This window comes from Columba livia, chromosome 1 (assembly GCF_036013475.1).
Source record: "Columba livia isolate bColLiv1 breed racing homer chromosome 1, bColLiv1.pat.W.v2, whole genome shotgun sequence".
NCBI classification, from domain to species: domain Eukaryota; kingdom Metazoa; phylum Chordata; class Aves; order Columbiformes; family Columbidae; genus Columba; species Columba livia.
The window spans coordinates 196,621,250-196,634,650 of NC_088602.1; the positions used below are offsets into that span (position 1 = coordinate 196,621,250).

General features: G+C 39.2%; 1 protein-coding gene and 1 long non-coding RNA gene across 4 annotated transcripts in view; one reads left to right on the forward strand and one right to left on the reverse strand.

The window, feature by feature from the left end:
• Positions 1-65: 65 nt before the first annotated feature.
• On the forward strand, positions 66-7,565 carry LOC110365450 (uncharacterized). The gene is made up of 3 exons (XR_002425009.2): positions 66-585; positions 730-1,073; positions 4,892-7,565. It is a non-coding gene; the product is annotated as an uncharacterized LOC110365450 (long non-coding RNA).
• PRKAR2B (protein kinase cAMP-dependent type II regulatory subunit beta) overlaps positions 7,252-13,401 on the reverse strand; it is an 89,822-nt gene continuing 83,672 nt past the window's right edge. For all 3 annotated transcript variants that reach the window (XM_065049036.1, XM_065049038.1, XM_065049037.1), the window contains 5 exons: positions 12,737-12,838; positions 12,091-12,165; positions 11,275-11,340; positions 10,976-11,114; positions 7,252-9,435 (listed from right to left, as the gene is read on the reverse strand). In XM_065049036.1, coding sequence (XP_064905108.1) covers positions 9,302-9,435; positions 10,976-11,114; positions 11,275-11,340; positions 12,091-12,165; positions 12,737-12,838 — 516 coding nt within the window. In that variant the 3' untranslated portion in view covers positions 7,252-9,301. The remainder of the gene's footprint in view (positions 9,436-10,975; positions 11,115-11,274; positions 11,341-12,090; positions 12,166-12,736; positions 12,839-13,401) is intronic.

The window sequence follows — 13,401 nt, forward strand, 5'->3', positions numbered from 1 at the left end:
ACTCTTTTGCGCAGCGGATTGCACCGCGCTGCCCATCAATCACCCGCAGACAGCGCCCCGATTGGTCAACGCCCGCGACAGCTCACGGAGACGCATTCTGGGAGTTGTAGTCTTCTCCGCCGCCACCGCCTGCCGGCTTGGCGACGACAGGACGACAGCTCCCAGGATGCCCCGCGCGGCGCTCGGCCGATAGTAAACAAGAGTCACCGGGACACGTGTACCGCGCCCCGGGCCCCTAGTGCAGGCCGCCCCGGTGTCCGGCGGCGGGAGGGCCCTCCTGGCTCTCGCAGCTCCTCCGGGCCGGGCGGGGCGCGGCGCTGGCTCACAGCGTCAGCGTAGAAGTGGTGACCGCGCCGGTGCCTGCGCGTACCGATCCCCGGGTGGGGGGCCCGGCATCTCTCGTGATTCACCAGCCCTCATTAACGCTCCAACGCTGTTGCGAAACGGCCCCGCTCGCGTTCCGCCTGGCGGAGGCTGTGGAGGTGAGAGGCGCTGCCAAAGGTCAGAGCGTGAGTCAGCAGCTGCTCCGCCTCGGCGCCGTCCCTGGCACAGACCCTGCTGGGCTCGGCTCCAAAACACAAGCTGGTGAGGAAAAAAAGTGGTTGGTTTGTTTGTTTGTTTGTTTTTGAAATCCACGCGGATTTATTTTATTAGTGTCTTCTGGACGTTCCCTTGTGTTTATTGCCAAAATAACAACCTGGTTTGGTTCCACTTCTGTTTTACTGACAGAGAAATGGGACTACAGATATTATGAGATTTGCCCACTTAATGACTGGGAGACGGCAGAGAGAAGAACGGACTCCTGAGGCTACATCCTCGTAAAAGCTGTTACTGTGCGTGATCCGATACGAAGCAAATAAATGCGCAATTCGGAAATAGTCAAGAGGATTTTAGAAACAGAGGGAGAGTTTCAAGATTTTGCAAGTGTTGCGGTCTTCCCAATGAAAGCATTTCTTCCTTTCTATATTTTCAACATCATCTCAAGCCTGGTAACGTGTCCTAAATCCTGTAGCAGAGCATTTGTTGGAATTTTGTATCTGCAACAGTTCTGTCTGTCAGGCAGCCTAACACAGGTATGTGAGAAAATAAGAAAGAAAAAAAGAGGAGTTTACTACTACAATTTAAACAGAAATGGTTCCGTATTTGGAGTTCGTGCAAGCTTTGTGTCCCATGAAACATGCGGTTAGTGGCCACTAGAGGGAACGCTGGCTTCATTGTTTGCACAGGTCTGCAAAGGGTAGTGCGATTGAACAGAAAAACACACACACACCCCCCCGAAATTGTACTTTGCATCGAAACACACTCGGTGTGCAGGTGTCATTGGCACGTCAGTTTAAGTTTGGCTCTTCCAAGAAGTGATAGTTTGCCGGTTAGTAAAGTGATTGCCATCTGTAGGTGCTGTTGAAGAAACACGTTACTTTCAAAGACAGGTAGTATCTTCCACAGTATGAGTTTGAAATTGCTTTTTCTATGTATATGTGCATGTTTAGCTTAAAAATAGTAGAAAAACCAGTGCCATGGAATTTAAGTGAAAATCTTGTGTGCTTATTCACATAACAAGCCAACCCTTTTCAGATAATTTTCCCAGTTGTGAAAACACAATATTTATTTGAACAAGTGCCTCCAGGAAAAATCTGAATATTAATGTTGAGATTCAGCTGTTAAGAGACTAGGCAGCTTGTTGTTATATCAGCTGTCTAACCCTACATCTCACAAGCTCAGATTTTAGAACTCAGGATTTTCCTTACATCTTTCTAAAAGAAAGCTTTCATGGCATCCTCTCTCTAAAATACATTTTTAAATAAATTGAGAATTGGTAAACCAGGAATCTTTTTTACACCACTCCACAATAAAGTTAACTTGAAAGCTGTGTTACATCCTCCCCTTCCCTTTCGATCTTCCATACACATGTAAACTGCCTTTGGTCTCTTTGGAGAGAAACCCGATCTCCTTGGGTTTTTCATGAGCTTTACTGCAGACCCCGCTTTTCCAGACAAAGGCTTGGCAGAAGACCTGTGTTTGCAGATGTCTCCATTCTGCAAACGGGCTACTCTGCTTGCAGTGCAGCCACTTGCAAGGCAGAACTCAGAGTTTACTCATTGGAAAGCTCCTTCTGCTGCCGCGTGGGAGGTGGAGAGTGCAGGGGCTGGATTAAGCAGCCGTAGAAGGTACGAAATCCTGTCTCAGGCCCCATCAGATTCTTCAGAAAAGGACTGTTTGGTCTAAAGGTTTGCACCTGGTTATGGAGCACATTTCCAGCCCACTATGTACTTTTCTGCCCAAAAGGAGAAAAGCATTTTTCCTGAACTAAGCGTTATATCTATTCACTGTGAAGTTTCACGGTTCTCTATAAAAATTAAGGCAGGAGTGTTATGTGTGAAGCCCAGTCCGCTGACGTCCACTGGCCAGGATTCCAGATGTAGACAAGTAAATGCCACTGCTGAATTAGAGCCTTGGTATCACACCATCTATGACTTAACCCACAAAGCACAAAAAAGTGTATCCTACCTAGGACTGAGATTAAAATCATGTAAAGATGAACATCTGAATTGTTTTGAGATTCTAAAAACAGAAACACAACAGCTTTCTTATTTTCAAATCTACTTATTCTCCTTTGCATATGGTAAATTAACATTTAACCGTGAGGATGCAAGAGAAAATGAGCAAAAGGACAAGTAGTCCATGCAGCAGATGGCAGCAGAACACATAAAATTGTCTCAAAGCTTACTTACTTACTAACCCCTTTGACTGAAGTGAAATATGTGTCTTCTAAATTTCAGAACTAAGGTTAGGTCAATGCCAAGCTCCTTGCTGTGTGCCTAGTCTCTAATTAAATCATTACTCCCCCTCCACACACCCCTACCTCACCTTACTCCATGCCCAAAATGAATGGGTGCTCAGAGGATGAGTCAATACTGTGTAACACAGCAATTGTTGGTAGCTTTGCTGATTCAGTTGCTTCTGCTGTTGTAAGAGAGGTAGACAATAAAGTGAGGGATTGGGAAGTGTTAGTTGTGAGTGCTTGTCACATTATGGATGATGACCTAGAAGCACAAAATAAGCAGGAGAGACTACACAAACAGAAAATAAAGATACAGGTAAATCTGCATCCTTAGCTATTTACCTCTTAAAATTGCCAGCCACACAGTCAAGAAAACACAAGGTAGATTTTCAAAATGAACAATATTACAGTCAAAGTCATATTAGTAAAATACACATTCTGTGTTGGGTTTGTGCCTATCTCTGCTTTTAATCTTTCCCATTCAAAGCCAATGTCTTGTCCTGCCCTTATGACACAACTGCTACTGCTGACTTTCTGAAATAACAACATATCATTATTTTAAATCTGCTACTGGAGCTTTCACATCCACATGTGGACATCCACCCTCTGTCATTAACTAAACACTCCCCAGACATCAGAGCAGGCTCTGATGGAAGCTCACCAGAGCTTCCACACAGCACGGCAGCTGTTCTGCCAGACCCTCCCACATCAGTTTTCTCCTTTCACAATGACTTCTGCATCTCCTAAAGCTGTTTGTACTCCTTCCCTCTCCTCACAGCCCTTTGTGGCCAGCTGCAGTGGGGGCTGGCTCTCTCCACCTTCCTCCTAAGGACAGCTCTGGGCATGCCCGCCCCCACGTTTCACCTCTTTATCTCCTCACAGAGGATGCTGGTGGGGATGCAGAGCAGAGGAACATAGGGTTTGTTGCTCCCAGACAAGATATTTTTCTTGAGTGCTAGAAAAGCAGTTTCACTTGCCTCCTGCAGTGGTTCAAGTTGGGGAGAAACAGAATAAATAACAGGCCAGAGATTTTTTTTTCTTCTCCTGATACAGATCTGGAATTAGTGAGAAATTTACTTCACGTCATTATGGTACAGATTCCAGTTTTAGCTAAACTTTTATCACCTACAGAGAAAGACAAAAAATTACAACAGTATAAGAAAAAAAGAAAGACCTGACATATGAAGAAACAATCCAGAAGAGCAATAAATAAGGAACCCCTCACTCCCAGCCTCAAAGCTTGCAGAAAAGTGAGTCAAGAGGAGACTACTGATGATCTGTAGCTGGCTGGTAAATTAAAATGCCAGGCAGTGTCCCTGGGCACTGGAATACAATCATCTGTACTGTAATTTTTTTTTTCAGAATAGCCCTGGCATAGTTTTTACGTGGGCCAATAGCAAATAATTTTTGGCTATGGTCTGGGAGCTACCATAGGCCAAGGACTATTCCCTATTGGCCATCTGTGTATGGCCACCCCCTGTGGAAAGCTGGAAAAAAGCTTCTAAGACAGCTTATAAATGAGCCCACACAAACACTGGAAAATAGTATGAATGGTGATCATTCATTGCCTCAGTACCAGCAAATGGTCTCAGGCACATAAAATTTCCTACTATGGGTGTAACCACACAGATACAACAAAAACTAAAGGCATAGTAAAGCTAAGGTTGCTTAAGATAGTGACACCACCTGACTCCACAAGGACAAAGCAACAAAGAGAAGAAGATACAGCTTGGTGATACTTGGACAGCTTTTTCCAAATAAGACATTTCTCAGAACTGACTTTCCAGTATCTTCAGAGATGTGGGGGAGTAGGTCCCAGAGGCTCCACAAAGAGACCTGCACAGTATGTTATCCTTTCCCAAAACTTCATAGCTATTCAGCTGAAAAAAAAAATCAATGCTCTCAAAGAAGAAAGGACAAAGTATTTGTATCATGCCATGATGCTATTTTTAGGCTGTCTAATTTACCTCTATAAAAAAAGCTTAAAGTCAACAGATACTGTCACAATGGCCTAGTCTAACCTACTGTCAGAGGCTTCACACAGTTTCGACTGGGAACAGTTTCTTTTATGAAATAGTTTGGCCTTTCTCTTTTCCCTGTTCCCCACAGATACACACGTCTTTACCAGCTCTAAGGAAGAAACGCAGCCCTACCCACAGGGCTTGCACAGCCATGGCAACACCATTCCTGCACTGCAGCTCAGCGTGATTTGCTGTCGCAGAAGGGACAGGGATGGGACAAAGGAGATGAGGAGGGGAGAGTCACTGCCCTGTCAGCCAGGCCACTGCGTCCCAGCACGGACCCAGCCAGTCACTCCACTTGACTTACATCCCCCTGCTGCCACTGGCTCTTCAGCTGGCCCTCAGAATAAAGATCATTTAAGGGGAAAGACAGAAATGGGGTCAAGGAAGAGACAATGTTAAAATATAATCTTCTTTCAGCTTTTCATTTCCTACCAAGATTATTCAACTTCCCTTCAGTCCATGAAATGAGCATGTCCATCCTGTTAAGCCTCTTTCTGAGCCAAAAAAGTAGATGAAGAACTTAGGAACAGTCTTGGTATATATCAGAAGGAAACCCAGCTCTCTGAGTTATTTGAAAATGATCCTAAATTTCGTAAGATAGTCAACAGCACAGATCTGTACATACTCAGCATACAAAGAGGAAATTACTCCTAGCAAAAACTGCTGTAGTGCTTACTTGAGGACTACAGATACAGGAAAGTATCTTAGAAACTAAAAAAAAAATAACCATCACATGTATGGATGGATAAAAAGAGCTTTAAAGTAACACAAAAACTTTAGTAATGGCATGTGAGAATGTCCATGCTGTGGCTGACAGACTTTTCAGCAAAGCACTTCGTCCAGCAAAATGATCATACGCAGTAAGCGTTTGAAGAACGATGAGGAACTTGGTGTGCTGGGCATCTCTGAGAGGTGACCAGCAGATACTGAATTTGTACATCTAAGAACTCTTGATATTGAAAAACAATAATGCTTGCCATGGAAAGTGTGTCATAAACTACAAAATGACACAAATAATGATGTAACTGATCCCAGCGTCACTTTATAGAAGGCTTAAAGCACCAAACATTTCAAACAAAACAAATGTGATCACCAAAACCAAACCCACCATTCCGGCAAGGACCAGAATAGTCTTTATGAAGACAAAAGACAACTCGAGGAAAGAAGATGGAGATACAGCAGTTTAGGTTGTAGATGGTCTCACAATGCTTTTCACAGCTTTGCCCCAAGACTTCCGCAATCAGTCACTTCTGGACCTCAAACAGGGGATCCAGAAGGGAATTATTTCAGAAGCGTTTATTCCACATGAACTTTAAGAAAAAATCTCATGAAGCACAAACAAATGACATGTAGAAAATGATGGCATCAGCACCAGGACCAAGGTGCTTTCCTCAGGGCTTATGTCTTGTGATCAACTAAGGGCTGTGCTCAATTTTTTGTTTCCCATGGTTAAAGCATTTGTAAACATTTGCTGCCATGTGGATTCTCTTTTGCTTAGTAACATGTGAGCCCATGAATGCTGTTCTCGTACAGGATTTCTCTCAGGCTTTTCTCTCGTCATGCAGCAGGACATACTTTCAGCAAACTCCTTGGAGCATTTTTCCCCCCCAACTAGAACTTAATCCTCTGTCAAATTCGTTTAGCTCATCTGCAGGATTACAAATTGCCGGTGAGGTTGAGAAGAGAGGAGACAAACAAAATTGTACGTGCCAAGTAACTGCCCAAGTCCCATTCCTTTAGAGATCCCACTACAAACAAGGACGATAAAATCTTTAATAACAGAAGCAACGGGTAATCTAAGTATGGATGCAGATAGTCTCATAAGGCAAACATGACATAGTGTTGTTTAAAATTATTAGAATTACTTACCTTTTTTTGAAAGGTCAGAAAAAAATCAGTGACTTGGTATCATTTCCTTCTTAGGATGAACACTCACCACATTTATGAGACAAAGACAGGCATGTTTGCAGCGTACACATGAACAGATCCAGGACAAATCCCACGTGCTGACTGATGAAGGACATAATGATTTGGACAAAACTTACAAAGCAACAGTTTATTACTGTTGGTTAAACCCTCCTGAATTCGCTGACAAAGAAAAGTCCAGAAATCATCCAGTACCCAAGAGGAACACAAAAAAACTGCTGCAACACGAAGCTCTATTTCAGGACTCAGAAAATCCAAAGTCTCTGATTATCTTTAAATTTGTCACTCCGCAGCTTTTTCCCAGCTATAAGCTTCAAGACAATCATCAAATACAAAGTATCTATGACAATTACTGCACTGCGTCATCTACTCTGAGTAGACAGAGCATCCACATAACATCATTTATTAAAATCACCATGAAAATGTTAAGAATTAGGAATGTTTTCATAAATGAATATAAATAGGTCACTTGTAACTTTATGATAATGGAATTAAAACACAACAATATCAATAAACAGGTTTTTTTTTATATAAAAGTGTAGTTTATTGTAAGGAAACTTTAAATATAACCAACAATATTGAAAATATCGTGACTGGCATTTATGGCCTTGATTGTAGTTTACTGCCATACAAGTAATTTCTAGCATTTTTCATAATGACATCAAGCTAGTGCAAAATATAGGTAGCTTTTAGAGATTAAGCATACAGAATGACAAGAGTGTAGATTTTGGTTACCTGGTATTTCCTTCTAGTATAACAGGCTTTTCTTTGTTTCCATAAATCAAAAGTACAAAGGCAAATTATCATATGTGCAATTATTCATACCATGTTTCCAGGGTTAAAAAATAAAATTACATTTGTAAATTTTGCTCTGATTTTATTTTGTTTGGAGTCTGACTAGTAATTTATACCATACTGTATGATATAAATTATATATTGTTATCATAGTATATAATCATAATCTCATATACAAGTATGATTATATAAATTGTCAGAACGTGTCACTAACTATAGGATAATAATTGTATCAACATACACAAATATATGGCATTAGAAAAGTCATTATCTAAGAAGGAAAGATGTTATAATTCAGACGTTTGAAACGGGGCACAAGCAGCCTTCCTACAATACTTGTAGTGTCATTTTGGCAGCACCGTTGCCAATTGCCATGATGTGCACTAGCTTTCCATGTACATCAACAGTTATGTCAGTAAGTAGTATTAAAATTGGACTGTGCCTGAAATTCCCAGCCACAGACCCTTGTAAGCAATGAGCCCTGTGCTCCTAATCAAGATGATATTCTCTCTCCTCAGTCTCAGAAGGTATCCCATGCTATTATGGCTAAAAAGATACTATTTTATGATGACTTGCAGGTTTTTGAAAGCAGGACATGTTAGCTTTAACAATGACATACTTCCCAGACCTGCACAAAGCTTTTGAAGTATTGATCTTCCAAATTAAAAATATTTTTGTACTTCCTGATAAGGATTGTTTTCAAGGAGAAGCTTAGTTTAGCATGGCTTTCGATATCAATCACTTCAGTAATTGAGTCTGGTCTCTGACAGCTAAAATTCGACTGCAAGAAGAGAGAGATATACAGAGATCATTTCATTTGAAATAGGTAAAAGATTTAACAGATAAAAAAGGTGAGATCTAAAAAAAAATTAACTAGAGAACAAGCATAGATAGAGAAGACAAAATGCATAAATATAAAACAAGGGAGAAGGGAAAAATATAGGTTATATATGATTAGGTAGAACATGACAATGACCTATGCCTTTGTTTTTAAAGCATTAAGTATGTCAGCTGTCCTCACTCTAGACTGTACACAATACATGTAACTAATAAAAAATGCAGTTTATTGCAAAAATATACAAGTCCTCTAAATTGCATAAGATATTACAATGTCGTGCTGAAACATGACATATTAAACAAAGAGGACTTTAAAACAAATTACAAAATGTTAAAAATCAGATTTAGTTATGAGCGTTACACAAAATGCATTGTCATGCTTTATTTTACGATTAGTCTTGTGATTCCCTACATCTGTGATAAACGCAACATAAAACCATGACAGCTGTAATAGTCAGAACGTAATATCTACTGTATATCTTCTGTATTAATACATAATAAACACTTTGTGTGCACTAATACTTTCAACATACCACATTCAAACTAACAGTCTTTCCAGAAAAGTAGTAACGTTTTTGAAGAACAGAAGCTGGTTTAACAATTTTATCGCATGTGGGTTTTTTGAAATCTACTCTTTAAGGAGGTCCTTCTGTGTTGAAGGACTTGATTTTCAAAGGTGCTGTACTACTACAGGTTGTCTTAATGCCAGGTGGAACCACCGATACTGAGCACTTTCAAAAATCAAGCCCACAATTTATTAAATTTGTATTTTGTTTCCTAGTATTTCCACTGTAATAAGTCCAAAAAAATACCCCCGAACCCACTCTTAAAATCACAAAAAATGCTTGGCATCTATAGGAAGAGAGACAATTTCTCAGTGGACTAACCACTAGTGTGCTATGTTCTCGTAACAGATCTTGTTGCTCCAATGCTTAGTTCATGCGCTGGGATCGGCAATGTCCATGTTTGATCCAAACAGAGCAACTAGCTGCTCTTCATAGTTTGCAATGTTCCTTTTCAGAATTTCCATACAAGGTCCCAAAAGCCTTTCAAATGCCTGCACATCCATAACTAAGATAAAAGGGGAGAGAAAGAGAAAGAGAAAGAATATAACATGCTTGTCTTGGTGTTTATGACATTCCAATGTAAAATTTTAAATGATAACAGGACAGATACTACCAAGGTATATACTATCTTTGCACAGAGGAGAACCATTTACTGTAGCAAAGCCAAGAACAACCAACACGTTGTTGTCTTGAAAGTTCATAACTAAACTTATAGTTTGCTGGGTTTCTTATTTATGTGACTCAAGAGCTACTGGCAAAGTCTGGAGGGCCCTGGATTCCTCCACAGAATACAGTTTAACAACCTTGAGATTAAAAAACCCCACATCCTTTGCTGATGTTGTTGGCTGTGTTTGGGGTCTAACTTAGCGTATTTCCTTGCCACTTTTACATGTTTCCACCCACAGTGGAAACTGTAATAGATTGCCTTGCAAATGTACAAACAGTTGAAAACTGTCATTCACATGTCATGTCAATGTGTAGCCAACCAGAGTATCTTCTTCACCTGATCACACAATGTTATCCTCTATAGTCCTAGCCAAAAGGCCAGGGAGGAAACTTCATACTTCAACCAGCTTCCAACCTGGTGGCCTGCAGTCTCTCGGCTCCTGAGAAAAGTTCAAGATCTCTGCTCTTTGGGAAGTGCCAGAGCTCTCACCCTGTATTGAGCAGTGACACTTCCTCACCACTGCCCCTTGTTCTTTTCTCTCTATCGCCTTTGATCTTTATTTCCTGATCATCCCTGTATGTTGGGGGATAAGGATTTTAAAAAATGATCCCTTTATAAGCAAGCAAGAAACTTTGTGGTTACTGGCTTGGTAATCAAACTGTCACTCAAGAATGCTAAATCTGTCTTTGCAGTTTACAGTTTTCCCATAATTAGACACAAATATTTAGGAGCTAAACATTAGACCATGAAAAGCAACGGATGTGAAGGGTTGTCTATGAGCACAGCTCCTACTCTATTCCTGAGTCAGGAGGCAACAGTGTGACGGAATCATTAAATTAACAGCTGGTGAAGACAAATAATTTGTTAAAGCTTAAGTCATGGTGATAAAATGCACAGGATTTTTACCACAGTTATTTCTTGGATGAGAGTCAGCCTACGGAGAAAATAAATACTTTACCTTTCTGCAGAGTATTAGACACTTATCTGATAGCTACAAATGTTTTGCAGCAATGCTCTCTGTACCACCCTGAAACAACTTTTACTTCCATGCATTCAGAGAAATGTTAGAGAATTTGTCTTTAATACCAGTTGCCAATTGCAAATCATTTCTGCAGATAAATAATGTAAATAGGAGTGCACTTTAAGAGATTATGCACTTAAAAAGTTTTATTTGGGTAAATTTAATTAAATCTTATGTTCTGCTGAAAGACACATTTCACAATAAAAACCACCAGATAGATTATGTATCACAGAATCACAGACTGTTAGGGATTGGAAGGGACCTCAAAAGATCATCTAGTCCAATCCCCCTGCTGGAGCAGGAACACCCAGATGAGGTTACCAGATATATCAGATATAAAATATTATTGAACAATACCTAAACATTTGACAGTGCCAAGAGCAAATGCAGAAGCGGCTCGTGGTTTGTTAGTTACAAGAGCAAGTTCTCCAAAATATTGTCCTCTTGAGCATCGAGCTATTTCAACTGCTCCATTCTCTTCTACATCTTGTTTACCCTGAAATATCAGGTTAAAAAAAATAAGAGACAGGAAGAGAATGAGAGATTTGTTGAACTCAGGATTGTATAAGCAAAGTTAGCAACAATGGCAGCATTACTATTAAACACTTAGAATAGATTAAGATTAAAAGAAAATTCTGTGTTTTAGGGATGTTTACCTTCCTTGTCATTATAATCCTCACTTCTCCAGATTCCACAATGAAGAAAGAATCAGCCAAGTCACCCTGTAGAAGAAGAAAATAGAGTAAAGGAAGTGTGACATTTCTTTTTTAGTTTAATGGTAACATTAAAATATTTGCAGCCAGTGCCTCGAAGTTCATCTTTTTGATACCTCTTGTAAAAGAAACCACTTTTATTGTGAAAACCATACTCAGGGCACATAATAATCAAACAGAGCTGACAGCAAGGCCTTTTAATGAAAAGATGTAGCTGACTGTGCCTTATACAAAAAGCAGAGAAAAACAATGTTATGGAAGATTTTAGGATCCTTACTCCTGCTTCTCCACCTTTGTATTCCTTCTAAATTATTTCCCGTACAGAGTTTCCAGTGTAAAAAAGCCTCCAAGAGCTATCTGATATCAAATAATTATTCTGGGGCAAGACAATCTCAGTTGCCTATTCTGAAGGTTTACTTTTGCATTCTTCCTCAAAAGATTATCATATTTTAACAACAAAACCAGGATAAGTCTTCAGTGCTCCTTATAGCAAGCAATCATTCTTTCATATAGTTTGAATTTCTAAGTATACTAAAAACGTCGACTCCTTTATTACTTACAAAGAGGGATGTTTTTCAAAGTAGTGTAAGTGAAAAATTAGCTTCTGAAACAAAATAATCATGCCTCTTACATGCAACATTCATTGATTTTGTTTCCTTTGACAAAGCAAAAATAGCTTAAAAATATGTATTGTCTATAGATAACATGATAATTGTTCCCTATTGGAAAAGAAGAACTGAAAGTAGAAATAAAGTGTACCTGAGCAATGATTTGTTCTCCATCTTTGTATACTTTGGTGCCAATCACATCAACCACTTTTAAACGCTCAGATACCTTCATTTAAAAAAGAAAATGTAAGAAATATTTGGTTAACATTACAATATTACATTTAGAAAGACCTTTCATATTTCTTTTCATGAACCTTTACAGAGAATAGTGTCTTCATTTTCCTGTTTTGATAATCATTAAAAAAGGAAGAACTGCTGAATAGTGTTCCAGAGGATATATTATAGTCTTAACAGCTACATGTTTTGACAAAGATTCCATTTTTGTATGAAGTCCGTATATCCCAAGTCTTCAAAAATTATTTTCAGAAAAGTATGCATGTAAAAATATAGCTGCTAAATGAAAATATTTTGAAATTCCCTAAATCATTGTTTAATTTTATTGGCTAATATTTTGTAAAATTAGCCTTAAGAAAATGAAAGGTAAAAATGTATATATATTTTTTAAAATTAGAATATTAACAATAGTTCTTTATCCTGAAGATTTAGAGATATCCAAAAGAAAAGTATGCAAAATTTTACTGTGGAGAAAATCTTAATTCCAAATTAAAGTTTGCAAAAGCAGAATCTTAACAGGTACCTCTGATACAGCCATTAAAATAATGCAACAGAACTCTTACTTCTAAAGATTTAAGGAATGGCAATGACTCGATAAAATTTTCATACATTCTTCTCTTTTTGGCATTATTTTTTACAATGATTCTTCGGAACGTTACCCTGTCCTGTAAACACAAAAAAGAGGGTTTATTAACAGAAAATACGCATGTGGTAGAAAATACTTTGCAAATGGCTGAATACGTTCAAATTCCCCAATTTTAGTCACTCAGTTTAGCTGTCAAACCAGCTGGCTGGTACATTAGTTGAGAAAGACTCCTCTAGAGGTCAATCAAGAGCTCCTAAAGTTGAGCTCCTGATCTGATTCACCTTCTGAAAATCTTCTCTGCCCTTCAGCAGCGAATGCACAGAGTTTACATACAGAAGGTATATAGTTTAACTTCAACAGACTGGCTACACAATGAACATTGAGTAGGTAATTTAAAATATTGAAGAAATCCTCAATATTTAAACATTTAATTTACAAAGCTCACTATCCTGAGGTCCTGTTCATATTGATATGTACACAAAAAGGTTTTTATGTTATTATACAAACAAAACCAAAATACATGGGGGTCTGGGTCTTAGGTCAGTCCACTTTCTGCTGTTTCAGAAGAACGAGACTCATTGCTGCCCTGAACAGACAAGTGGACATTCCTTAGTATTTGGCAATCTAAGTGAAGCAGACGGA